We start from the raw sequence: 26,375 nt of genomic DNA, 5'->3' as shown, positions 1-26,375 counted from the left end.
ATGATTCGAAAGCCATTTGTATATAGCAAATTCCAGATTGAGATACTCTAATAGAACAGTCACTCTAATAGAGCATTCAGCTACGCTATAACTTACTCCATTATATGATTGTATTACATTGCAAGTTATTCTGTAGGGAGTTCAGCTACTAACAATTAATCTTATAGACAATTCAGCTACAAGCAAGTCATCCTGTAGAGAGTTCAGCTACAATAAATATATCGCTGTAGAGATTTAGAACAATACAGGTCACACTGAAGAGAGTTCAGCTATAAATATGTTACCCTGTAGAGAGTTCAGCTACAAGCAAGTCACTCTATAGAGAATCTGGCTACAAACAAGTCACTGTGTAGAGAGTTCATCTACAAAGAAACTACCCAGTAGAGAGTTCATTTATACAAACAAGTTACCCTATAGAGATCAGCTGCAAACAAGTAACCCTGTAGAGAGTTCAGCTACAAACAAGTTATTTTATACAATGTTCAGCTACAAGTGAGTTACTCTGTAGAGAGTTCAGAGTCACTCTCTAGAGAATTCTGCTACGTACAACCAAGTAACCGTGTGGAGAGTTCAGCAACCAAAAAACTACCAGAGATCAGCTAGAAACATGAGAGAGTTTGCTACAAACAAATCACCCTGTAGAGAGTTTAGCTTGAACCAAGTCACCCTGGAGAGAGATCAGCTAGAAACAAGTCATCCTGTAGAGAGATCAGCTACAAACAAATCACCAGTTCAGCTACAAACAAATCACCCTGTAGAAAGATCAGCCAGAAGAAGCCACCTTGTGGAGAGCTCAGCTACAAAGAAACCACCATGCAGAAAGTTCAGCTGCAAACAAATCACCCTGTAGAGTTTTCAGCTATGAACAGATCACCCTGTAGAGAGTTCAGCTAGATACAAGTCACCCTGTAGAGAGATCAGCTACAAAGAAATTACCCTGTATAGAGATCAGCTACAAACAAATAATCCTGTAGACTACAAACAAGTCACCCTGTAGAGAGCTCAGCTACAAACAAATCACCCTGCAGAGAGTTCAGCTACTAACAAATAACCCTGTAGAGAGTTCAAGTACAAAAAGATCACCCTGTAGAGAGTTCAGTTAGACACAAGTCACCCCATAGAGATCAGCTAGAAACAAGTCACCCTGCAGAGAGTTCAGTTGTATGCAAATCACCCTGTAGAGATTTCGACTACAAACAAATCACCCTGTAGAGAGCTCAGCTAGAAACAAGTCCCGCTGTAGAGAGATCAGCTAGAAACAAGTCACCCTGTAGAGAAATCAGATCACCCTGTAGAGAGTTCAGCTACGAGCAGATCACCCTGTAGAGAGTTTAGCTAGAAACAAGTCATGCTGTACTAGAAGAAGTCACTTTGTAGAGAGTTCAGCCACAAACAAGTTACCCTATAGAGAGATCAGCTAGAAACAAGTCACCCTGTAGAGAGTTCAGCTACAAACAGATCACCCTGTAGAGAGTTCAACTAGAAACAAGTCACCCAGTCGAGAGATCAGCTATAGAAACAAGTCACCCTGTAGAGAGATCAGCTACAAGAAGTCACCTTGTACAGAGTTCAGTTACAAAGAAACCACCCTGTAGAGAGTTCAGCTGCAAAGAAATTACCCTGTAGAAAGTTCAACTACGAACAGGTCACCCTGTAGAGAAATCAGCTACAAAAAAGTCATCCAGTGGAGAGATCAGCAAGAACCAAGTCACTCTGTAGAGAGATCAGTTACACCTTGTAGAGAGTTCAGCTACAAAGAAACCACCCTGTAGAGAGTTCAACTGCAAACAAATCACTAGAGAGTGCAACTATGAACAGATCATTCGGTAGAGAGTTCAGCTAGAAAGAAGTCACCTTGTAGAGTGATCAGCTGCAAAGAACCATCCTGTAGAAAGTTTAGCTACAAACAAGTTATCCTATAGAGAGATCAGCACAAGTCACCCTGTAGAGAATTCAGCTACAAACAAATCACCCTGTAGAGAAATCAATTAGAAGAAGTTACTTTGTAGAGAGTTTAGCTACAAAGAAACCACCCTGTAGAGACTTCAGCCACAAACGAGTTGCCCTATAGAGAGATCAGCTAGAAACAAGTCACCCTGTAGAGAATTCAACTGTGAACAAATCACCCTGTAGAGATTTCAGCCTCAAACAGATCACCCTGTAGAGAGTTCAGCTGGATACAAGTCACCGTGTAGAGAGTTCAGCTACAAACAAATTACCCTATAGAGAGATCATCTAGAAACAAACCACCCTGTAGAGAATTCAGCTAGAAACAAATCACACTATCAAGACACACGGTAGTGTGTCATGCGGCCAAGTACAGCAAGTACGTGTGCGCGACAGACAATTTACGAGAACCAAGAAAATGCTGTTTTCACGCATCCGTAGCTTGATAATTGCTGGACGGAAATTAATAATTTTTCCTGTGGAAACTCCCTCGTGGTGGGGCACCTCCCATTTCAAATTTCAGCTGAATCCGCAAGGCCATCACCTAGATATGTGCCTTCAAAGTTCGTCTTCGTTTATTCATATTTTTCTTCATCTTCTTTTCGCACCACTTAGAAAAATTGCTATAATTCATGCATGCTTTAGTCGATTTTCTTCAAACTTGGAGGACTGTAAGAGCGTAATGTAGCACGTTTACAGTCCAAATTGTGTACAGCTTGGATAAAGAACAAGAGAGGTATATGTGATTTTCGAAAAACATTGATAGCGATTTTTTGTCATGGCCACAGGGTAAACTATTTTAAAAAATGATTTAAAAATTGGTCTGTCTATGGAGTAACCATTGTAGTGCAAACCTTTTGTGGTTTGAAAGAAATCACACTAACAGTCATGGAGTTATAACAAAAAAGCCAACCATATGTAAAATGCGCACGATCGAGTTTTGTTAATAAAAAATAATACTTGCCACACCTACCAGGCAAACTAGCTAACGGAATCAGCTGAAATCAGGTAGAGAGGTAGATAAATCATTCTAGAGCTATCTTTCAGTGGTTTACAAAGAATCAGATTAAAATCCACTGAGCTACACACTATGAAATTGAACTAGGTGTAACAAGTGCGTTATCAAAATACTCTAATAGTGCAGTCACTCTAATAGAACATTCAACTGCGCAATAAGTGTTATAAAGGAAAAGTGAGGCTGGTTTTTGGGTGAGCAAGAAAGCCCAAACCACCATGATCCCTAAAATACGGTAGGGATTATGGGCTTTCTTGCCCAATAATATCACCTAAAAACCAGCCTTACTTTTCCTTTATAACAGCTTGGTAGTATTGGTAGGCATAGCCAAGTCCATAAACACCTTCAGAGCAACCCTAAACCCTTCCAACAAAGTTCTGTGAAATTTTTAAAATTTTCTGTTTAGCAGAATGTTATGCTGACTAACTAATGCCTCCAGCCAAGCAAAACTGGACAATGGATACAGGCTTACTTTCTTCACCATTCAGCATTGCTTCATCTGAAGACATGCTTTTTTGCCAACTGCAGTACGTACACTACACACATTGTGGACTTAATTTGTCCTCCTTTGTGTCTTGGTTCTCTTCACTGATGATGCAAGGTGTCAGTTCGTGATAGCATAATATGGCTTCCCTGAGGCCGTGTTGACTACAGTAGCTATCATGCTTATTGCCCATATTTTCTTTAGCGATTGGATTGATTGCAGAGATGTTTCTCATGCTGTAATGCTGCATAACAGGTGGAACATAGCTGAATACTAAACATAATGGCCACTTGACATTTCAGTATTTGATTGTTGGGGCAAGCGTTTAGACACAAATTAATTTTATAGCATGCTGACCTGGCACCTCCTTATGTGTGAGTTTAGTAGTCATAATCATGTTATAAAATGTGACCAGATTTTACAGAACCGATCCAAATCGCACATCAGGCAAAATCAAACTAACACCACCAGTGGATAGCTACACTATCGTACTACAAGTTTTGACCCTCAGCACTACTCAAACTACACGAGGCTGGTTTTTACACACGTCTTTTCTGGGTGGTGTGGAGTGCTCAAATGGCGGTTTCAGGCCTTGTGAAGGACCTGGCTTGGCAAGAGTCAGTGGTTTACTGGTGGACAGCCTTATAATGTTGGCCAGACGTGTTCTCTGTTGATTTTGCTACATACCAGCCACTAAGGAGCCAGCACAGCCCTGTAATCTCGTGTCTGGACTCCAATGACCCTCAGCACTACTCAAACTACACGAGGCTGGTTTTTACACACGTCTTTTCTGGGTGGTGTGGAGTGCTCAAATGGCGGTTTCAGGCCTTGTGAAGGACCTGGCTTGGCAAGAGTCAGTGGTTTACTGGTGGACAGCCTTATAATGTTGGCCAGACGTGTTCTCTGTTGATTTTGCTACATACCAGCCACTAAGGAGCCAGCACAGCCCTGTAATCTCGTGTCTGGACTCCAATGACCCTCAGCACTACTCAAACTACACGAGGCTGGTTTTTACACACGTCTTTTCTGGGTGGTGTGGAGTGCTCAAATGGCGGTTTCAGGCCTTGTGAAGGACCTGGCTTGGCAAGAGTCAGTGGTTTACTGGTGGACAGCCTTATAATGTTGGCCAGACGTGTTCTCTGTTGATTTTGCTACATACCAGCCACTAAGGAGCCAGCACAGCCCTGTAATCTCGTGTCTGGACTCCAATCGTGGTCTGCCTCCATTTTGAGGTCTAACTTTTGCCCTCCCCGCCACCCCCCGACCTCCACCCCTTTGTGAGCACTCGTGATACTACTTCGCTCGTCCAACTGCTCAGATTTTCTATCTTATTTGGCGGGAAACTGTACAAGCAGCTACAAGTACTGGAAGTGACTTGAAAGGTAACAGATTGATGCATCTTTTGTGTAAATTTCATACGCGTGCTTGCTATCCTTGGAGAGTTATGCTGGCTTCAATTCTTTAAAACCGTTTATCTCGGAACTTCTAATGTGCGATTTGGATCGTTTTTCCAAAATCCAGTCACATATAATACTCATCTGGCTGTAAAGGAGCCAAACACACAAAAACATACTTCGGAATCACTCCATGACCAGTGCCAGCCACCACACACTGACCAGACTTCTTTCCACTGCTCCAGGATTCTTGGCAGGTCACGTGATCTCACGTGATGCTCCAGTAATAATTTATATTATAATACTCATCTGGCTGTAAAGGAGCCAAACACACAAAAACATACTTCGGAATCACTCCATGACCAGTGCCAGCCACCACACACTGACCAGACTTCTTTCCACTGCTCCAGGATTCTTGGCAGGTCACGTGATCTCACGTGATGCTCCAGTAATAATTTATATGTGACCAGATTTTACAGAACCGATCCAAATCGCACATCAGGCAAAATCAAACTAACACCACCAGTGGATAGCTGCACTATCGTACTACAAGTTTTGACCCTCAGCACTACTCAAACTACACGAGGCTGGTTTTTACACACGTCTTTTCTGGGTGGTGTGGAGTGCTCAAATGGCGGTTTCAGGCCTTGTGAAGGACCTGGCTTGGCAAGAGTCAGTGGTTTACTGGTGGACAGCCTTATAATGTTGGCCAGACGTGTTCTCTGTTGATTTTGCTACATACCAGCCACTAAGGAGCCAGCACAGCCCTGTAATCTCGTGTCTGGACTCCAATGACCCTCAGCACTACTCAAACTACACGAGGCTGGTTTTTACACACGTCTTTTCTGGGTGGTGTGGAGTGCTCAAATGGCGGTTTCAGGCCTTGTGAAGGACCTGGCTTGGCAAGAGTCAGTGGTTTACTGGTGGACAGCCTTATAATGTTGGCCAGACGTGTTCTCTGTTGATTTTGCTACATACCAGCCACTAAGGAGCCAGCACAGCCCTGTAATCTCGTGTCTGGACTCCAATCGTGGTCTGCCTCCATTTTGAGGTCTAACTTTTGCCCTCCCCGCCACCCCCCGACCTCCACCCCTTTGTGAGCACTCGTGATACTACTTCGCTCGTCCAACTGCTCAGATTTTCTATCTTATTTGGCGGGAAACTGTACAAGCAGCTACAAGTACTGGAAGTGACTTGAAAGGTAACAGATTGATGCATCTTTTGTGTAAATTTCATACGCGTGCTTGCTATCCTTGGAGAGTTATGCTGGCTTCAATTCTTTAAAACCGTTTATCTCGGAACTTCTAATGTGCGATTTGGATCGTTTTTCCAAAATCCAGTCACAAATGTACACAGCTTATGCAAGCAGTACACTTATTCCTTATATTGACACATTCCAGGTTGCTGGATAAGTTTGCCAGTCCTTAGAAATTGTGTCTCAGGCTTTCTAGCTGTGCTGAGGAATGATTCTTTTAAAATTGATTGTAACTACCCAGTAGTTTGTTTCAATACTGGAAAAACTTGCAGAAATTGCATACCTGTGAGTAAATACGTAATTTTGTCCACTTGTACTATGAAGTTGTTTAATTAATTAATTAAACTGCTTATTACAAAGTAGCTAGCATGTTACCATACAGTAATTCAGTCATTTTAACGTTAATGACTCTTATGAAGTTTGTGTTCATTGTTACAAGTTATTGTGTCTGTAATGTTTTTGTTACTGTAGGTTTTTGAATCAATGATAAGAAAAGTGTTGTTGTCAAGGGGGGCGAAAAAGGTACATACCATTAATATTATGTCCTATAAATCAACCTTCAAACGGGGAATAGTGCAGTTGAAGGTGTATGATAGCTACAAAATGGATGAAGTACACATGTAGTACAATTAATTTTAAGTTTCTATTGTTGTCATCATTTAACCATTAACATTATTGCTGTGATTTCTTAGCTACTATACTTTTAAACTTTGTTTTCTGAATAACAGAATCTTTTTGTTTTTGAGCTGCTTTGCTCCATATTTCACTTGTTATATAATATGCAAACCCCAAAGCCAGTCTATACTCGGTTTTGAGACCTGCCTGTTTCATTTATTTATTTATTTTTTACTATAATGATGAATGATGTTATGGAAACAAGTGTAAGGGAAATTAGGACTTGTACAAGCTGGTAGAGACTAAAAAGTGCCTTATATGATGGGGATGACACCTTTGGTGCAATGCAAACTTTATAGTATTTTTATTTTAAAGCTTGCCTGTGTTTGTGTTTGGTTAATATATGTACAAGGTGTATGACAACTTGAATCCATGCATTTACATTTTGCTCTTGCAAAAACTCACACAAAACTAATAAACAGTGCCCAAAATATACATAGTCATTTACATTCTTTGTTGCATTAGATATAAGTGCTACACCTTGATGTACGTACATACTGCATACAAAACACATGTACATACATGGTCTGTAGTATTCACATTATGTTTGTTCACTTGCATTCATAGACTCCCACAGCTCAGCCTCTACAACAAATTACATCAACGAAGGTATGCCTTTATATACATGTATAAGTTTAGTTGTTTAGTTTGCAAATAGTTAAAGTTATACGTATAATATTATGCTGCATGTTGTTGTAACTCTGACACGATATGTTACAGTAAAATTCCATCCAATTCGTAACTAGTATATTAAATTTTAAAATGAAGTAGGGATCCAAGTGATAAAAAGTAGTGAAACAAGAGATGAATGATGGTTACAATGATTTTGTTCAATGCCCACTGAGCTATGCTGTAATACCATCATTCATCTGTAAATACTTTTATCGCTGGATCCCTACTTAATTCATAATTTTTAATATACTATTTTGTTTGGTTTTTTGTTATAGTATACTGCTATACATGTGTGACTGTTTTATTCGGGGTATTAGACTAATAGGGGTGTGTCACTATTTCATATTTTCACTGTGCTAGCCTTACAACTATAGCTAGACCATAATAATGGGGTGCTCATCATTAGTGATCTGCGATACAGTGTATTTTGTGTATCACGTATCACCATCAATAAACTGTTTGATACGATATTGTATCACGATACTATAATGCAGTGGTCATGACTAGTTATGACTGGCACATTAGCTAAAATAGTTGTAACAATATCCTATTTATCTGTACCTTAAAGGGCCAACACTGATTCTACATTCACTGTGTATCTCACTGTGTATACAAATTTCTTAGTTTATTCAGTGAGTGATGATGAACTTCAGTATGACAAAGAGCCAGTGTGTTTATGCACAATTTCATGCCCCACCCCCCACCCCCAGGCGTCCCCACACCCCAGGTGGGGATTTGACATTACTTCTTGTCCCCACCCCTGGGGCAATTGACAGTTGTCCAATTCACTGACTGATTTTCAGTAGTTACACTGATTTCTAAATAAAATCGCACTTGCTATTATTTTACTAGCTACAGGGCAGGTTTATTACTATGAAATATGTGCTTAGTAATCTTTGAGGTGTTGTTAAATCCCCTACTATGGGGATGGGAACATAGTGGGGATTTGACAGCCGATTTTGCCCCAGTAGTGGGGAATTTGACACCATGATTTGTCAAATCCCCTGTATTCCCCCACCCCCCGGGGGTGGGGGGTGGGGCATAAAATTGACAAGTGCATTAGTATGAAAGTACATCTCTACCTGGATACCTGCCTCTATTACACCACCCAGACAATTAGCTACCACAAACATTTTAACACATGAATATGGGCACACATGGCGACACTAGGTGGGGTAACTTAATTCTTACGGCCTACAAATACACATAGATTAAAAGTGTGTTTACTGGGCTACTTGAATGAGGTTAAATGAACACTGTAACTACAGTGGCTTACTTGTTATGAAGCGGTGAACAGCGACGAGTTGCGCCTCCATGTTTCTAAATTCTTGCCACATGTTTAATTTTGATTGTGGGTTTACTCATGTGAGTCCTATATGGCCTGATACAAAATTTCACGACGAATTGAATGGAAGCTGTTGCAAGGCAATAGGATCAACTACCATCAAGTTATCGAGCATTTTATAAACTTATGTAAAGGGTTTGCGTGTTTCCTTACTGAAAACTTATTTTCAAGGCTAGTTTTGGCCTCACCATTTAGCATTACGGTAAAACCCTAGGTATCATTTTAATCCTTGCTACATCATGAGTAGAATGACATAAATTGCATAGCCATAGGATGGACGCTTCGAAAGTTACAGCACTTTGTGCAAAGCATGTGTATTTATTAAGTTTAAATCCAATTTTCTGGATTATGCGGGTTATAAGGGTTAATGCTGTATTTGGATGCAGAGCTTATGATAAGAATTCTCTGTTGTCCTGCCACAATGTCCTGACAAACCAAAATCGGCCGGACAATTGCCAAAATTGACTGGACATGAGATGAATGCCCAACATGTCTACTGTAGCATAGCAAATAAACATTATAGTGGTAAGACATCACATGCCTTACTGCAGCTGTTATGTGGTTAAAGTACACCAGTGGGTTGGCAATGGTACATTTATGGTCACTCCCTTGGGTTGTAAGAATGTATACTATCTCCTGGCAACCAAGTGAATGTTATTGTTGATAGCATGCCAGCTCAGCCCTTAGGCTCCTTCTTTATGCTTTGATGGGACACTGTGTCCGGACAAATTGCATTATGGTCAGACATCTATGCAATTTGACCGGATTTTGTCCGGTGTCCGGACGTTATCATAAGCTCTGGGATGGACTAATCAATATTCCGTAAAGGTGATTTTCGTTGTGTAAGACGTCTGTAGGATGTTTTTAAAGGCAGCATTGTAGGAAGCACGCGTCACATTTGGCAGGATCCCTACTTTAAAAGTTCTACCATAGTTGAATGCAATAGGAAAAATAATAGTGGCTGATCTAGAAATTTTCAAAGAGGGTTTCATGTTCAGGCAGATCTAGTATTTGTTTGGGTGGGGGGGATTAGTGGAAGTCACTCTACAACTGCACAAAGCATGCTCTAGCTAGGGCGTCTGGGGGCATGCCCATGGTCGTTCGGTCGGTCACCAGCCCACCCACCTGCCCACCCGCTCGCCAGCCAGCCCAGCCCAGCCCAGCCCAGCCCATCCCAGCCCTGCCTGCCTGCCTGACCACAGTCACAAGGCTGGAGGCCAAACGAAGCAGCAAATGGACACCATTTTACACCACAATAACAAACTCACCATCAGCATGTGCCTTTTAGGGGTGTGCCCTCTGCACCTTGTCTTTCCTTTTATCTTCAATCAGGTTGGCCTTCGTCCTTCTTCATGCAATGAAACTATATTGAGCCATTAATTTTCCCTATCAACACTTTCCTTGAGCAGTATAATTATTTTGATGTCATAAACTTATTTAAATTCTTACTCTTGGTACGTAGATACAGGAAAATTTAAAAATTGGCCTTCTGAGTTTGAATTTGGTAACAATTTTCATTGAATAAACACTTTATGATTACTGAATGTTGAAAAAAAGAGACTATGACTCATCTCTAGCAGTGGCAGTTCTAAAAGCTGACATGCAGAGGGCAAAACAAACCAATGTGCCCCATAGGAACATTTTTACCTTCTGATATTGAATTTGGTAACAATTTTTGGTAAATTATGTTTATTATCAAGACACATGGTAGTGTGTCGTGCGGCTCAAGAAGCCGGCGTGCCACACCGTGAGTATATTGACAGGAAGAACGAAAACGTCATTTTCACACCTTTGTATCTCGGTGATCACTTATCTGATTGGAACCAAATTTGCTACACAGTTGCCCGCCAGCCAAGGGAGTCTACAGTCCAAATTTGAAGGAAATCGCTCCAGCCATTTCCGAGATACGAGCTTCCAAAGTTTCGTTTTTTTTTCTTCGTTTTTTTTTTCTTCTTCGTCTTTTCGCACACTTGCAAAATTGCTATAACAAGCAAACGCGTACTCCGATCGCCTTGAAATTTGGCACACAGAAAGGGAGTCCAAAGGCGAATCCTAGCATCAAATTTGGTACAAATCCGATGAATGGTTCAGGAGTTATGACCAATTATTCGCGTAAAACAAGATCGATTTGTTGTCACGCCTACAGGGTAAACCGCTTCATGGAATGAGTTGAAAATTGCTATGTAGATGGAGTAACCATCGTAGGAGTGCCTTTTGGTGGTTTGAAAGGAATCGAGATAAAGACCACGGAGATATGACACAAAACCCAACCTGTGTCACAATTACGAGATCGATTTTTATGAATAAAGAAGTATTAGTTTTCACGCCTACTAGGCAAACCGCTTAGAGCAATGAGCTGAAAATCGGTGTATAGCTGGAATAATCTTCATAGAAAGTCCTTGCAGTAGTACAGAAGAATCGGATTACAAACCACTGAGTTATGATTCGAAAGCCAACTCCGTGTAGCAAATGCGAGATCGAGATACTCTAATAGAACAGTCACCCTAATAGAGCATTCGGCTACTATATTTACTCCATTATAGAATTTTATTGCATCACAAGTTATTTTATAGGGAGTTCAGCTGCAAACAGTTAATCTTATAGACAGTTCAGCAAGAAGACAGTCACCATGTGGATAGTTAAGCAAATATACCACTATAGAGATTCAGAACATTACAAGTCACACTGAAGAAAGTTCAGCTATAAAAAAGTCATGCACTGTGTAGAGAATTCAGCTACAATTAAGTCACTCTCTAGAGAATTCAGTTACACAGAATTCAGCTACACACAAGTCACTGTGGAGAGAGTTCAGCTACAAACAAATTACCCTTTAGAGTGATCAGTTACAAACAAAACACTTTGCAGGGTGTTCAACTGCAACAAATCAATTACCTTTAGAGCGATCAGCAATGAACAAATCAACACAAATCTACCTGTAGAAAGATCAGCTAGAAACAAATCACCCTGAAGAGAGTTCAGCTACAAAAAATCACCCTGTAGAGACATCAGCTAGAAACTAGACACAATGTAAGGAGTTCAGCTACAAGCAATCACCCTGTAGAGAGTTCAGCTAAAACAAATCAACCTGCAGAGAGATCAGCTACAAACAAATCACCTTATAGAGAGTTCAGCTACAAACAGATTACCTGTAGAGAGATCGGCTACAAACAAATCAACCTGCAGAGAGATCAGCTATATACACACAAATCAACTTGTAGAGAGATCAGCTACAAACAAATCACCCTGTAGAGAGATCAGCTACAAACTAGACACAAAGTAAGGAGTTCAGCTACAAGCAAATTACCCTGTAGAGAGTTCATCTACAAACAAATCAACCTGTAGAGCAATCAGCTATAAACAAATCACCCTGAAGAGAGGTCAGCTACAAACATCACCCTGTAGAGAGATCAGCTAGAAACAAATCACCCTGAAGAGAGGTCAGCTACAAAAAATCACCCTGTAGAGAGATCAGCTACAAACAAATTGCCCTGTAGAGAGATCGGCTACAAACAAATCAACCTGCAGAGAGATCAGCTACACACAAATCAACTTGTAGAGAGTTCAGCTACAAACAAATTACCCTGTAGAGAGATCGGCTACAAACAAATCAGCCTGTAGAGAGTTCAGCTAAAACAATTCAACCTGCAGAGAGATCAACTACAAACAAATCACCTTATAGAGAGTTCAGCTACAAACAAATTACCCTATAGAGAGGTTGGCTACAAACAAATCAACCTGCAGAGAGATCAGCTACACACAAATCAACTTGTAGAGAGATCAATTACAAACAAATCACCCTGTAGAGAGATCAGCTAGAAACTACACACAATGTAAGGAGTTCAGCTACAAATAAATCACCTTATAGAGAGTTCAGCTACAAACAAATCACTCTGTAGAGAGATCAGCTAGAAACTGGACACAATGTAAGGAGTTCAGCTACAAGCAAATCAACCTTTAGTGAGTTCAGCTACAAACAAATCAACCTGCAGTGAGATCACCTACAAAAAAGCACCTTGTACAGAGTTCAGCTACAAACAAATTACCCTGTAGAGAGATCGGCTACAAACAAATCAACCAGTAGAAAGATCAGCTACACACAAATCAACTTGTAGAGAGATCAGCTACAAATAAATCACCCTGTAGAGAGATCAGCTAGAAACTAGTCACAATGTAAGGAGTTCAGCTACAAGTAAATCACCCTGTAGAGAGTTCAGCTAAAACAAATCAACCTGCAGAGAGATCAGCTACAAATAAATCACTTTATAGACAGTTCAGCTACAAACAAATTACCTTGTAGAGAGATCGGCTGCAAATTAATCAACCTGCAGAGAGATCAGCTACACACAAATCAACTTGTAGAGAGATCAGCTACAAACAAATCACCCTGTAGAGAGATCAGCTAGAAACTAAATACAATGCAAGGAGTTCAGCTACAAGCAAAATCACCCTTTAGTGAGTTCAGCTACAAACAAATCAACCTGCAGTGAGATCACCCACAAAAACGCACTTGTACAGAGTTCAGTTACAAACAAATCACCCTGTAGAGAGATCAGGTAGAAGAATTCACCTTGTAGAGAGTTCATTTACAAAGAAACCATCATATAGAGAGTTCAGCTACAAAGAAATTACCCCGTAGAGAGTTCAGCTAGAAGAAGTCACCTTGTAAAGAGTTTAGCTACAAAGAAACCATCATGTACAGAGTTCAGCTACAAAGAAACCACCTGTACAGAATTCAACTACAAACAAATCACCCTGTATAGAGATCAGCTAGAAGAAGTTACCTTGTAGATAGTTCAGCTACAACAATTCACCCTGTAGAAAGATCATGCTAGAAGAAGTCACCTAGTAGAGTGTTCAGTTACAAAGAAACCATCATGTAGAGAGTTCAGCTGCAAACATATCACTCTGTAGAGAGTTCAGCAACAAAGAAACCGCCATGTAGAGAGTTCAGCCTCATACAAACCACCTTGTAGAGAATTCAACTACAACTAATCACCCTGTAGAGAAGAAGTTACCTTGTAGAGAGTTCAGCTACAAAGAAACCACCATGTAGAGAGTTTAGCTGCAAACAATTCACCTGTAGAGAGTTCAGCTAGAAACAAATCACCCCGTAGAGAGATCAACTGGACGAAGTCACCTTGTAGAGAGTTCAGCTACAAAGAAACCATCATGTAGAGAGTTCAGCTGCAAACAAATCACCCTGCAGAGAGTTCAGCTACAAAAAAATCACCCTGTAGAGAGTTCAGCTAGACGAAGTCACCTTATAGAGAGTTCAGCTACAAAGAAACCATCATGTAGAGAGTTCGGCTATAAAGACACCACCATGTAGAGAGTTTAGCTGCAAACAAATCACCTGTTACAAAGAGTTCAGCTACAAAAAAACCATCCTGTATATAGTTCAGCTACATTTCAAGTCACCCAGTAGAGAGATCAGCTGCAAAAAAATCCTGTGGGGAATAATGAGCATGTAATAAATATATGTATATAATTTGTATAATTACTAATAAAATCAAAAATAATTGAAGTACTAAAATTCTTCTTTAAGTTCTTTTCTTCTTCCTGTGGTAAAGAAAAAAACACATGGGTTAAAAAAGCCCCAAAGCCAGCCATAGGCCGGCTTTGCAGTATACAAATACAAAAAGAAGTGATATCTAATCAAAAACAGCCAAGCTGTAAAAAAAGGTGCGGCCCCCATAAAGGCCATGGTGAAAAAAGATGTGAAATCCAAGGTGGCGGCCAAGAAATGGCTGTGATGGTAGGTTAATGGTTACATTTTAATAACGGCAATTCAGGTGAATTTTGTGCCGCTTGGTCTTGGCACCAAATTCACCTGAATTGTTGTTATTAAAATGTAACCATTAACCTACCATCACAGCCATTTCTTGGCCGCCACCTTGGATTTCACATCTTTTTTCACCATGGCCTTTATGGGGGCCGCACCTTTTTTTACAGCTTGGCTGTTTTTGATTAGATTTTTATTATCCTTACGTAATTGTTAAAATACAGAACTCAATATAAGTATAAGATACAAATAAATAAGACAAGATTGTCCTTGAATTGGTTAAAAATTCTGACCTAACTACTGATGTTGGTATAGTCTTTTCCACATACTAATCGTTATTGGGAAAAATAAACAATCAACCGTGGTGGCTGGCTGAATGTGAACTTATAGGGATGGCCTCGAAAGATGTTGTATAGTTTGGAGTATGTTAGGGTGGATATGCATAGACAAGTCCATGAATATTTTACATTGTAAGTCATTGCATGTTGAAAGGAAGGTCATTATTCAATACCAGTCTCTTATTGGCTGCATGACATACATGTACAATGCATGGGGCACAACATAATGATTTAAATGGGGTCTGAGGTGCAAGCCCCGGAAGCTATAGATATTTAGCTTCAAGTAGCTACGTATAACACAAAATATCACAACCAGCAATGCCAATCTACATACGTATGTTGTAAATATTCTGAAAATTTCTCCAAAATTCTATTTTCATTGCCAGGCCAAAGACTCAGTCATACTGTGTTTATTCCAGGATGGAAGGAAATCAATGGATGCATGATGCATTTTGGCAGTTCACGTTGATAGAGAACTCTATAATAGCTAGCTGTACTCTCAGGTGCATCTGACTGTTTTAGAGTGGCTGAATGCTGTATCATATAGTAGGGAGGATGAAGATGTGGGCATGGCCCATGATAAAATATCACCCAAAAACCTGCCTTGATTCCACCCATGACAGCATTGGTTGGGTAAAAGCTAGCCAAAAAATGCTTTCAGATCAGCTCAAAACATTTTCGCTGAGTTGCTACAGAATTAAAAAGAAATTATTTAACAGAATTTTCTATTGCCTGCCTAATGTGTTCAGTCAAGCATAGCAGAAAAGTGGCTACAGCTTCTTCCCTACTTCTTTCACAGAAACACTTCCTTAAGAAGAAACCTTTAGCATATTGATAGACATGCAATACTTGCACTATTGTCTTACTTTTATCCTTCCATATACTATAGCGGACATAGCACAGCATGGCTTTAATCTCTGGGTGTGCACATTTCACTATGTTATTGTACAAACATATTGGAATACACGTGTCTCAGGTCCGGGCAGATAGCTTAGTGAGCTGTGCTCCATTGTAGACGAGAAGTTGCCCGCCACCAGGTGATGGAGTCCTTGTAGAATGGTATGCACAAAGAAAGTGATCTGTTCTCTGTTCACCTTACACCAGGAATAGACTGCTTGTAGAATGGCATGCACAAAGCGTATGTATGAAAGTAGACTACTGTTATAAGTTAATTAGTGCACATGTAAGTGAATTAGTCTGGCGGTTATGCCAGACCTTGGTGCTTGGTGTGTATATATCAGTAGTAGGCCAGTGCAGCTGGAATATAAGTGGACAGCCCTTGTGTATAATTGGATTATTAGATTCATGATTGCTGCAGATCATGACCTCACTCATGAATATGAGAATTGTATTATGTATGTGAGGGTAGCTAGCTGTTTAATTAATTAAATTGCCAGCTGAATTCCTGGCGACTACTATATAGCCGAATCGCCGAATTGCATCATATTACCCTTACCATACACAGAACTACTTAGTAGCCATACATCTAAATACTCACTATGGAATAAGGAACTCAATTGTGTTGTTTTTGTTTACATAATACTAGCTGCAATGAATTAAACATTGGTAAAACCAGCCCAAACAAACAATGGAATCCCATTTAACTATCTACAAAGGTGCCTTCCACTCCATAGTACTATTCTATACAGTTTACTTACAGTGCGATCCATTCCACAGCTGGTTTCTTCGTGGTTTGTCCCATTTATGCTGTTGCGCATGTGTATCTGCACTCATGACCACCATGCCATGTCTGGGATAAAGCAGCCGAATATTGACTTTACCTATCTCCATTGATGTATAACACTTTCTTTGTTATTAACTGCTTGTTTTCAACTCAAAGAACGATTTAATTTGCCTATCATGAAAGGTTATATACTTTACACTATTACATAACAAATGCCGCTAGTCTGGGAAGGATCCGGTTATCCCAGAAATGGGATCCCTATGGGCGTGTCCACTTTAGCACTACTGCATCTCACTATTACACGCACTAAACAGTTTATAGCGAAGCTAGATTTTATTTCCTGTGTGATTTATAATGCCATGCTGCCATATGGCAGCTACCACCATCAATGGGTTAATAGTAATCGTGAATAGACAAAAAAAAGTTCACAAACAAGTATAAGAAATGGTTAGGAATTTTAGTAATGCTGCAATAAAAAGTACTGAAACAAGCTGGATCAGAGTAGTACGTAATGCCCGCATACTGTAAAACAATAATGTCCCTACTGTGCGTTTTGATTGTAGATTCTCTGTAGCACAGTAGGGATATTTACTTCTTATTGTTTTACAGTATCTGGACATTACGTACTACTCTGATCCAGCTCGTTTCAGTACTTTTTATTGCAGTGGTACTACACTGTCCCTACTCTAGTTTAAAATTCCTAATTTTTTCTTATACTTGTAAGAATATAGTTGATCTTGAAAGTGAATCCCATCATTGATATACTCATTTCACCACAGCTGCCTCCCAACCCTGATAGGGACACAAGTATTACAGGTTATCTATGTTATTCATAATCTTATAGCAAATGTAGTTTATGAGCTTTGCTACTAGTCTGCAAATTTCACCCACCCACACCTGCTCCATAAACTTAATTATGAGCGCGTGCCTTATTTTCAGAGTGGTAAACCAATGCAACACCCCTGTATCTGCCACTGCAACTAATTAATTAATTGTGTACTAGCTAACTTGGAAGCATATTTTTCAGTAAGCTACATACGTACATACTGTTTGTTGACATGCGTGTACAAATGCAGCCATTTTAAGAACTACATAGTCATACTATACAGAACTTTCCAAAAGTTATTAGGAAGTACACTGCCCTGTATAAAAGGTGTTCAGTATTGCACAATGCCTATTTTTCTTAAAATTAAAATTCAACAAATTGCTGCATACAATAAATCATGTGTACAACTGCTTTATGTTTGGACATCCTGTTCTTTTTCCTCAAGATGTAAAAATATGTATGTAGTTGTAATATATTTCTATTTTAGGTAAAAGAGGAAAACAAAAGATTGTTGCAGCAAAACCTAAACAAAGCTAAAAAACAACATGGAACAATTCCAGTCAGATTTCTCAAGCTTTTCTTTACTGGATCTGGAGCTGCTGGTAAAACTAGCTTTGTCAATTTACTTTTGAAAAAGAAATTCAATAAAGATCACCACAGTACCAATGTTGTTCAAAGCAATCACGCGGTATCTGTTACCATGGCTGCTTTTCAGGGATCCCCAAACAAGGTTAGATGGGTTCAACTTGGCTCTGATGTTGAAATAAGCTTTCTAAAGTCTGTGTTGCTTCCACCAAAAACTGTGCCATCTTTGCCATCTGTTGAAAGTGAGAAACAGCCACTAAATATAAAGCCGTCATCACACATGAGCATGCCAGCCCAAAAGCAATATAAGCCTCCTATACAGCAAGATACTTCTATCATTCAGTGGGTTACCGGCCTATTTAAAAAGTCTGTCAATGTTTCGAATTTGTCTACTTTTCAGAACATCCTTGATTCATCATCCAAGTCTGCATTTGCTTATCAACCTGGGGAAGTGTTAAACATTATCACTTTGCTGGACACTGGGGGCCAGCCAGAGTATATCCATTTGTTACCCACCATCAATATTTACCCAACAGTTACTTTTATTGTGCATGATTTATCAAAGAGCCTTGATGATCAAGTGTTAGTGGAGTACAGCCAGCATGGCAAGCTCATGTTTACACCATATCACTTGAGCTACTCTAACCGGAATATGATCAAGTTGTTAATGTCATCTGCCAATGATGCTTTGGAAAGGTCACCTTCTGCAATTCCGCATTTAGTTAAAACTGCAGGAAAAGGCAACGCATCCTATATTTGTTTGGTGGGTACTCATGCAGACAAAGTACAGCAAGAAATTGTGACAAGGGCAGCTAGTGATTTATCTAGTCTAGTAGACAAAACACAGTGCGAAGCTGCAGTGTGGCAAACGGAAAAAGGTAGTGTTCTTTTTTCTGTAGACAACACTACTGCTGATAGTGAACATAATGAAGATCCTGTGGCAAACGCAATTCGAAGTAGAGTTGAAGTTCTTGCTACAGAAAAGGAGGTTTATGAATTGCCCATAACTTGGATGTTATTAGAGCTTGAAATTCGACAGGCTTGTACCAAAAACCAAAAATCGTATATTTCATTTGATGATTGTGTTGCTCTTGCCAGAGACACTGGCTTAATTTCTGACAGTAAAGAAGTACAGAGTGTCTTACTCTACCATCATCTGTTGGGTGTACTCATTTACTTTGCAGAAGTTCCAGGTTTGTGTAATTATGTCATCACCAACCACCAGTGGTGGTTTGATAAACTGAGTAGCATTATATGTGTCACTTTTCAGCAAGCTTCTATGAACCGTCAAGCTGTTCAGAAATTAAAATACGAAGGGCTGTTTTCTAAGGACCTCCTTCAGCACATTGAATGGAAAGATGATATAAAAGAAGAATACTTCTTGTCCTTGCTAGTTCGCATGAAAATAATTGCTCCTGTAGTGTCAGAGAAGGAGAAGAAAGAAGAATATTTTATTCCTTATGTTTTGCCTACTTTTACTGTACAGCAGACAAACTTGATTCTCCCTCAGTATGGACAACTTCTAGGACAGCCATTGCTAGTTCGCTTTCATTCAGGCATCCTACCAAGAGGAATGTTTTGCTCTCTAATAGTTGAACTACTACAGTATTCACCAAAAATATGGCACCCTCATTTCTCATGTGATGGTGTGCACCACACCTTCAGTAATTTGATCACGTTTAGTTTACCTGATGGCTATTCCCTGTCATTGTTCGATAAAGTGTCTTACTTAGAAGTGCAGGTCAGACATATAGACGGTAACTGTCAAAGTCCTGTCCATGTTGAAGCTTACAATTACTTGGTTTACACTCTTACCGAAGTGTGTATTCACTTGAATTTCGATTATGAAAGGCTACAGTATGGCTATTTGTGTGAATGTGACAAAATAACTGAAGATCATATTGCTGTTTTACCAGAAAAGATTACTGCAACAACAAGATTTGCTGAATGTAGCATCAACAGTGTATTCCGCATGAGGCTGAATTTTTCGCATTTAATGTGGTTCCTGTATGAACCATCTGACAGTGGTAAGTAATACAGCAGTCGCACAACCTGTGTTCTGTGCTATTGTAATTATGTAAGTTACAATGTAAATATTTGCATATACATACTATGCCTGTATGTATATTTATGTAGAAGAGGGTGCAAGAAAGCACTGTTAAATGTTGTAAAAATGAGTTATGCAATATCCTTGCTTTCTGGGATGAACTAAAATGTGCGAATGATGTAATGAAATTGTCAAAGTAGTAAGTCTTTGATTTCATGTTGACAATATTTTGAAAGGTAATAGGCACTTAGCACAATATGAAAACAAACATGCATAGTTACCACTTCACTTTATGGTAATTGATAGTTGTGGCACATGTTCAGACACAAAATTGATTTTGTGACTTCTGCCACCATGCTTTCTTTGATATGGTACGTATGTGGCAGAGGAGGGCGGAAGCGTTTTAGGTGCTACTTGAAATATTACATTAATTGCATAGCTTTGTTTGGAATATCACATGAACACCAATAGTTGCATTACATAACCAGTGAATTGGGGATCACTGGGAACCATTAGCTCTTTCAAATACGCTTCGTGTAAGGATTCAGATGATGTACTGCAAAAACTTATGAAACATTTTTGCACATATAGTATCAATTCTAGTACTAGACAAGTATGTATTTTCTTAGCATAACAATGATGCCAAACTTCGTTACATAATTCACATATTTAGTTCATTCCAAACTGAGGGTTTTGCATAATTCGTTTTATTGGTGTTTAAACCACTTCCACCCTCCTCTGGGTATGTGGAAAGTGTAGCTGATTTTTGGATGATATTTTTAGGCAAGATAGTCTAAACTTATTAATTTAGTTCAGTGCCATGGAAACCAATATGTTAAATAACTATTGTGACTCATGTAAAATTCTAAACAAAGCTATGAAATTAAAATATAATATTTTCAAGTGGTGTTTGCAGTGTTTCTGCCCTCCTATGCTATATATTATATAGTTATACAATGGCCACGAGTGCTCTGCCTAATATAAATGCATGAGCCTGAGGGCCGTCAGGCCCGACGGCAAGTGCGTTTATACAGGCAGAGCACGAGTGCACGTTGTATAACTGTTATGTACCACTCACCTAATAGGTGGGGAGAGTCTCACAAGACAGCTGTAACACTTATAAAGGCCAGGTTTCTAACATCGACTGTGGGTAACCAAGCCGGACGTTGCGATGATGTTCCCCCTGCAGTTCTGCAGCCACCTGAGATATTGAAAGCTAGTACGCTATGGGTTATATCACTAACCTGCATTCGCTGTTCGACTCTCATCATGTAGTGCTCAACATGCCAGCATGATCACTCAATCGCCATATAGACTAAGCGCCAGACTATTAAATTGCTATAGTGATTTTCTCGGGCGAAAAAAAGCAGCTAAATAGATGGTTTAAGTAAACAAAACCGAACTACTAAACGATACTAGTCTAATTCTTACTATTCACACTGGCTAAACTCGAATCTGGTGGCATGACAAAACTGATTACCACAATCGAACGTAAAGGTTAGTATTATTTAGAATATATTAGTTTTATTGAGTCATTGTCAAAAGTGGACTACAGTTTAATCTGGGCTAAGATGGCACCAGACTAGTAAGGTGTATAAGTACGTTTATATATATGTAGACTAGAGTTGTGGCCACTGCGTTGGCTTTTTCGATTGCCATTGGCTGCTTGTAAACATTATACATATTGGTGACGTTATGGCCCACAATCAACTTTTACATGTCAGGCTATAAAAGAATTCTAGTGATCTGTGAAGTGTCTTTCCACCTATTAGGTGAGGTTTCGTAGTGGTCTTGGCCACCGGTACTTGTACTATGCTGCACAAAACCACAGCCAGTGCAATATCTTTATATTGCACTGCGGTCGGTGCATTATAACTTATAATGCACTCGTTGTGGTCTACAAAACCACAACCAGTGCGTTATAAGTTATAATGCACTCGCTGCGGTCTGCAGCAGTGCAATATACAAATTATGGCGCTGGTGGTGCCTTTGAACTGCCCACGTAGAGTGGTACATAAGCATTTGTGACATGTACGTATGCCAACTCAGTTTGAAAAAATATATTATGCATTGATTGATTGACATATGTATAAAGCTTTGAATTTGGGATTTAGTTTAGGTTAGCAGAGTGTAGTCATGAAATTTTTAAAAGCTAAGGAGTGTATTTTATATGAGAAAGTATAATGGGCGACACATGAATGTCTCTTTCAATGTAACACATGTCAATTGTAAGATTATATGGAACAAACTCTCTACACTAACATATATGTACTAAGTGCATTGCTTTATACTGTAATTATTGTCTGTCCCCACAATGAGGTTGGTTGGCTTACTAAGGTACAACTTGAATACAAATATTAATTTGATCCTAGTATGTTAACACTCTGTATTGAAGCATGACTATCAAAAACCTATCAGCCGATGTATGAACCAAATTTTGTGAATGTTGGTTAGTCCTTTTGCTTATAGGTGAGCAAACCAGAGTGGCATAAGCCATATGAATTTTCCTGATACCCTCTATCTACAACCTCAGTCCTTGAACCTGTGACCCTCAGGTTTTGGGTGTGTATGTATCAGGCAAATCCTCTGTACCATGATACATATCAAGACACACGGTAGTGTGTCGTGCGGCCCAAGAAGCCGGCGTGCCACACCGTGAGTATATTTACAGGAAGAAAGAAAACGGCATTTTCACACCTTTGTATCTCGGTTATCTCTTATCCAATTGGAACCAAATTTGCTGCAGAGTTGCCCGCCAGCCAGGGGAGTCTACATTCCAACTTTGAAGGAAATCGCTCCAGCAATTTCCGAGATACGAGCTTCCAAAGTTTCGATTTTTTTTCTTCGTTTTTTTCTTCTTCGTGTTTTCGCACACTTGCAAAAGTTGCTATAAAACGCAAACGCGTACTCCGATCACCTTGAACTTTGGCACACAGAAAGGGAGTCCAAAGGCGAATCCTAGAATTAAATTTGGTGCAAATCCGATGAATGGTTCAGGAGGTATGACCGATTATTCGCCTAAAACAAGATCGATTTGTTGTCATGCCTACAGGGTAAACCGATTCATGGAATGAGTTGAAAATTGCTATGTAGATGGAGTAACCATCATAGGAGTGCCTTTTGGTGGTTTGAAAGGAATCGAGATAAAGACCACGGAGATATGACACAAAACCCAACCTGTGTCACAATTACGTGATTGATTTTTATGAATAAACAAGTATTAGTTTTCACGCCTACAAGGCAAACCGCTTAGAGCAGTGAGCTGAAAATCAGTGTATAGCTGGAATAATCTTCATAGAAAGTCCTTGCAGTAGTACAGAAGAATCAGACTACAAACCACTGAGTTATGATTCGAAAGCCAACTCCATGTAGCAAATGCGAGATCAAGATACTCTAATAGAACAGTTACCCTAATAGAGCATTCGGCTAATTTATTTACTCCATTATAGAATTCTATTACATTACAAGTTATTCTGTAGGGAGTTCAGCTGCAAACAGTTAATCTTATAGACAGTTCAGCAAGAAGCAAGTCACCCTGCATGTGGAAAGTTAAGCAAATATATCACTGTAGAGATTCAGAACATTACAAGTCACACTGAAGAGAGTTCAGCTATAAACAAATCAACCTTTACAGCGATCAGCAACAAACAAATCAACTTGTAGAGAGATCATCTAGACACAAATCAACCTGCAGAGAGATCAGCTACAAACAAATCAGCTTGTAGAGAGATCAGTTACACACAAATCAACCTGTAGAGAGATAAGTTAGAAACAAATCACCCTATAGAGAGTTCAGCTAAAACAAATCAACCTGCAGAGAGATCAGCTACAAACAAATCACCTTGTAGATAGTTCAGCCACAAAAAAATTACCTTGTAGAGAGATCGGCTACAAACAAACCAACCTGCAGAGAGATCAGCTACACACAAATCAACTTGTAGAGAGATCACCTACAAACAAATCACCCTGTAGAGAGATCAGCTAGAAATATATATATAAACACAATGTAAGGAGTTCAGCTACAAGTAAATTACCCTGTAGAGAGTTCAGCTACAAACAAATCAACCTGAACAGCGATCAGCTAGAAACAAATCACCCTGAAGAGAGGTCAGCTACAAACAATCACCCTGTAGAGAGATCAGCTAGAAACAAATCACCCTGAAGAGATGTCAGCTACAAAAAATCACCCTGTAGAGAGATCAGCTACAAACAAAACACTTTGCAGAAAGTTCAGCTAGAAACAAATCAACCTTTAGAGCGATCAGCAACAAACAAATCAACTTGTAGAGAGATCAGCTAGAAAGAAATCACCCTGTAGAGAGTTCAGCTACAAGCAAATCACCCTGTAGAGAGTTCAGCTAAAACAAATCAACCTGCAGAGAGATCAGCTACAAACAAATCACCTTATAGAGAGTTCAACTGCAAACAAATTACCCTGTAGAGAGATCGGCTACAAACAAATCAACCTGCACAGAGATCAGCTACACACAAATCTACTTGTAGAGAGATCAGCTACAAGCAAATTACCCTGTAGAGAGAACGGCTACAAATAAACGTGTAGAGAGATCAGCTACACGCAAATCAACTTGTAGAGATATCAGCTACAAACAAATCACTCTGTAGAGAGATCAGCTAGAAACTAGACACAATGTAAGGAGTTCAGCTATAAGTAAATCACCCTGTAGAGAGTTCAGCTAAAACAAATCAATCTGCAGAGAGATCAGCTACAAACAAATCACCTTATATATAGTTCAGCTACAAACAAATCACCCTGTAGAGAGATCAGCTAGAGACTAGACACAATGTAAGGAGTTCAGCTACAAGTAAATCACCTTGTAGAGTTCAGCTAAAACAAATCAACCTGCAGAGAGATCAGCTACAAACAAATCACCTTATAGATAGTTCAGCTACAAACAAATTACCTTGTAGAGAGATCGGCTACAAATAAATCAACCTGCAGAGAGATCAGCTACACACAAATCAATTGTAGAGATATCAGCTACAAACAAATCACCCTGTAGAGAGATCAACTAGAAACTAGACACAATGTAAGGAGTTCAGCTACAAGCAAATCACCCTTTAGTGAGTTCAGCTACAAACAAATCAACCTGCAGTGAGATCACCTACAAAAAAGCACCTTGTACAGAGTTCAGTTACAAACAAATTACCCCGTAGAGACATCAGCTATATAGAAGAATTCACCTTGTAGAGAGTTCAGCTACAAAGAAACCACCATGTAGAGAGTTCAGCTGCAAACAAATCACCCTGTAGAAAATTCAGTTACAAACAAATCGCCCAGTAGAAAGATTAGCTAGAAGAAGTTACCTTGTAGAGATTTCAGCTACAAAGAAACCATTTTGTAAAGAGTTCAGCTGCAACAAATCACCTGTACAGAATTAAGCTACAAACAAATCACTCTGTAGAGAGATCAGCTAGAAGAAGTTATGTTGTAAACAGTTCAGCTACAAACAATTCACCCTGTACAGAGGTCAGTTAGAAGCAGTTTCCTTGTAGAGAGTTCAGCTACAAACAAATCACCCTGTAGAAAGATCAGCTAGATTAATTCACCTTGTAGAGATTTCAGCTACAAAGAAACCACCATGTAGAGAGTTCAGCTGCAAACAAGTCACCCTGTAGAAAATTCAGATACAAACAAATCACCCAGTAGAAAGATCAGCTAGAAGAAGTTACTTTGTAGACAAAGAAACCATTCTGTAAAGAGCTCAGCTGTAAACAAATCACTTGTACAGAATTCAGCTACAAACAAATCACCCTGTAGAGAGATCAGCTAGAAGAAGTTACCTTGTAGACAGTTCAGCTACAAACAATTCACTGTGTACAGAGATCAGTTAGAAGAAGTTTCCTTGTAGAAAGTTTAGCTACAAACAAATCACCCTGTAGATAGATCAGCTAGAAGAATTCACCTTGTAGAGATTTCAGCTACAAAGAAACCACCATGTAGAGAGTTCAGCTACAAACAAATCACCCTGTAGAAAGATCAGCTAGAAGAAGTTACCTTGTAGAGAGTTCAGCTACAAAGAAACCATTCTGTAAAGAGCTCAGCTGCAAACAAATCACCTGTACAGAATTCAGCTACAAACAAATCACCCTGTAGAGAGATCAGCTAGAAGAAGTTACAGTTCAGCTAACCCTGTAGAGAGATCAGCTAGAAGAAGTCACCTTGTAGAGTGTTAAGTTACAAAGAAACCACCATGCAGAGAGCTCTGTAATAAATATATGTATTATATATATAACTTGTGCATTTACTGATAAATTCAGAAATATTCAAAGTATTTAACATCTGCTTCATCTTTTCTTCCTGTGGT

The 26,375-nt window shown here is 39.5% G+C and overlaps 1 protein-coding gene across 1 annotated transcript in view; it reads left to right on the top strand.

Annotated features, from left to right (window-relative positions):
- The window catches only part of LOC136264545 (uncharacterized), a 50,901-nt gene that overhangs the window by 18,227 nt on the left and 6,299 nt on the right, over positions 1-26,375 (top strand). Inside the window, exons 9-11 of the mRNA XM_066059316.1 lie at positions 6,567-6,617; positions 7,338-7,379; positions 17,905-20,029. Of these exons, the coding sequence (XP_065915388.1) occupies positions 6,567-6,617; positions 7,338-7,379; positions 17,905-20,029 (2,218 nt within the window). The remainder of the gene's footprint in view (positions 1-6,566; positions 6,618-7,337; positions 7,380-17,904; positions 20,030-26,375) is intronic.

This window comes from Dysidea avara, chromosome 8 (assembly GCF_963678975.1).
Source record: "Dysidea avara chromosome 8, odDysAvar1.4, whole genome shotgun sequence".
Classification (NCBI taxonomy): domain Eukaryota; kingdom Metazoa; phylum Porifera; class Demospongiae; order Dictyoceratida; family Dysideidae; genus Dysidea; species Dysidea avara.
The sequence above is the reverse complement of the archived record's forward strand: the minus strand, read 5'-3'. Positions and strand labels throughout refer to the sequence as shown.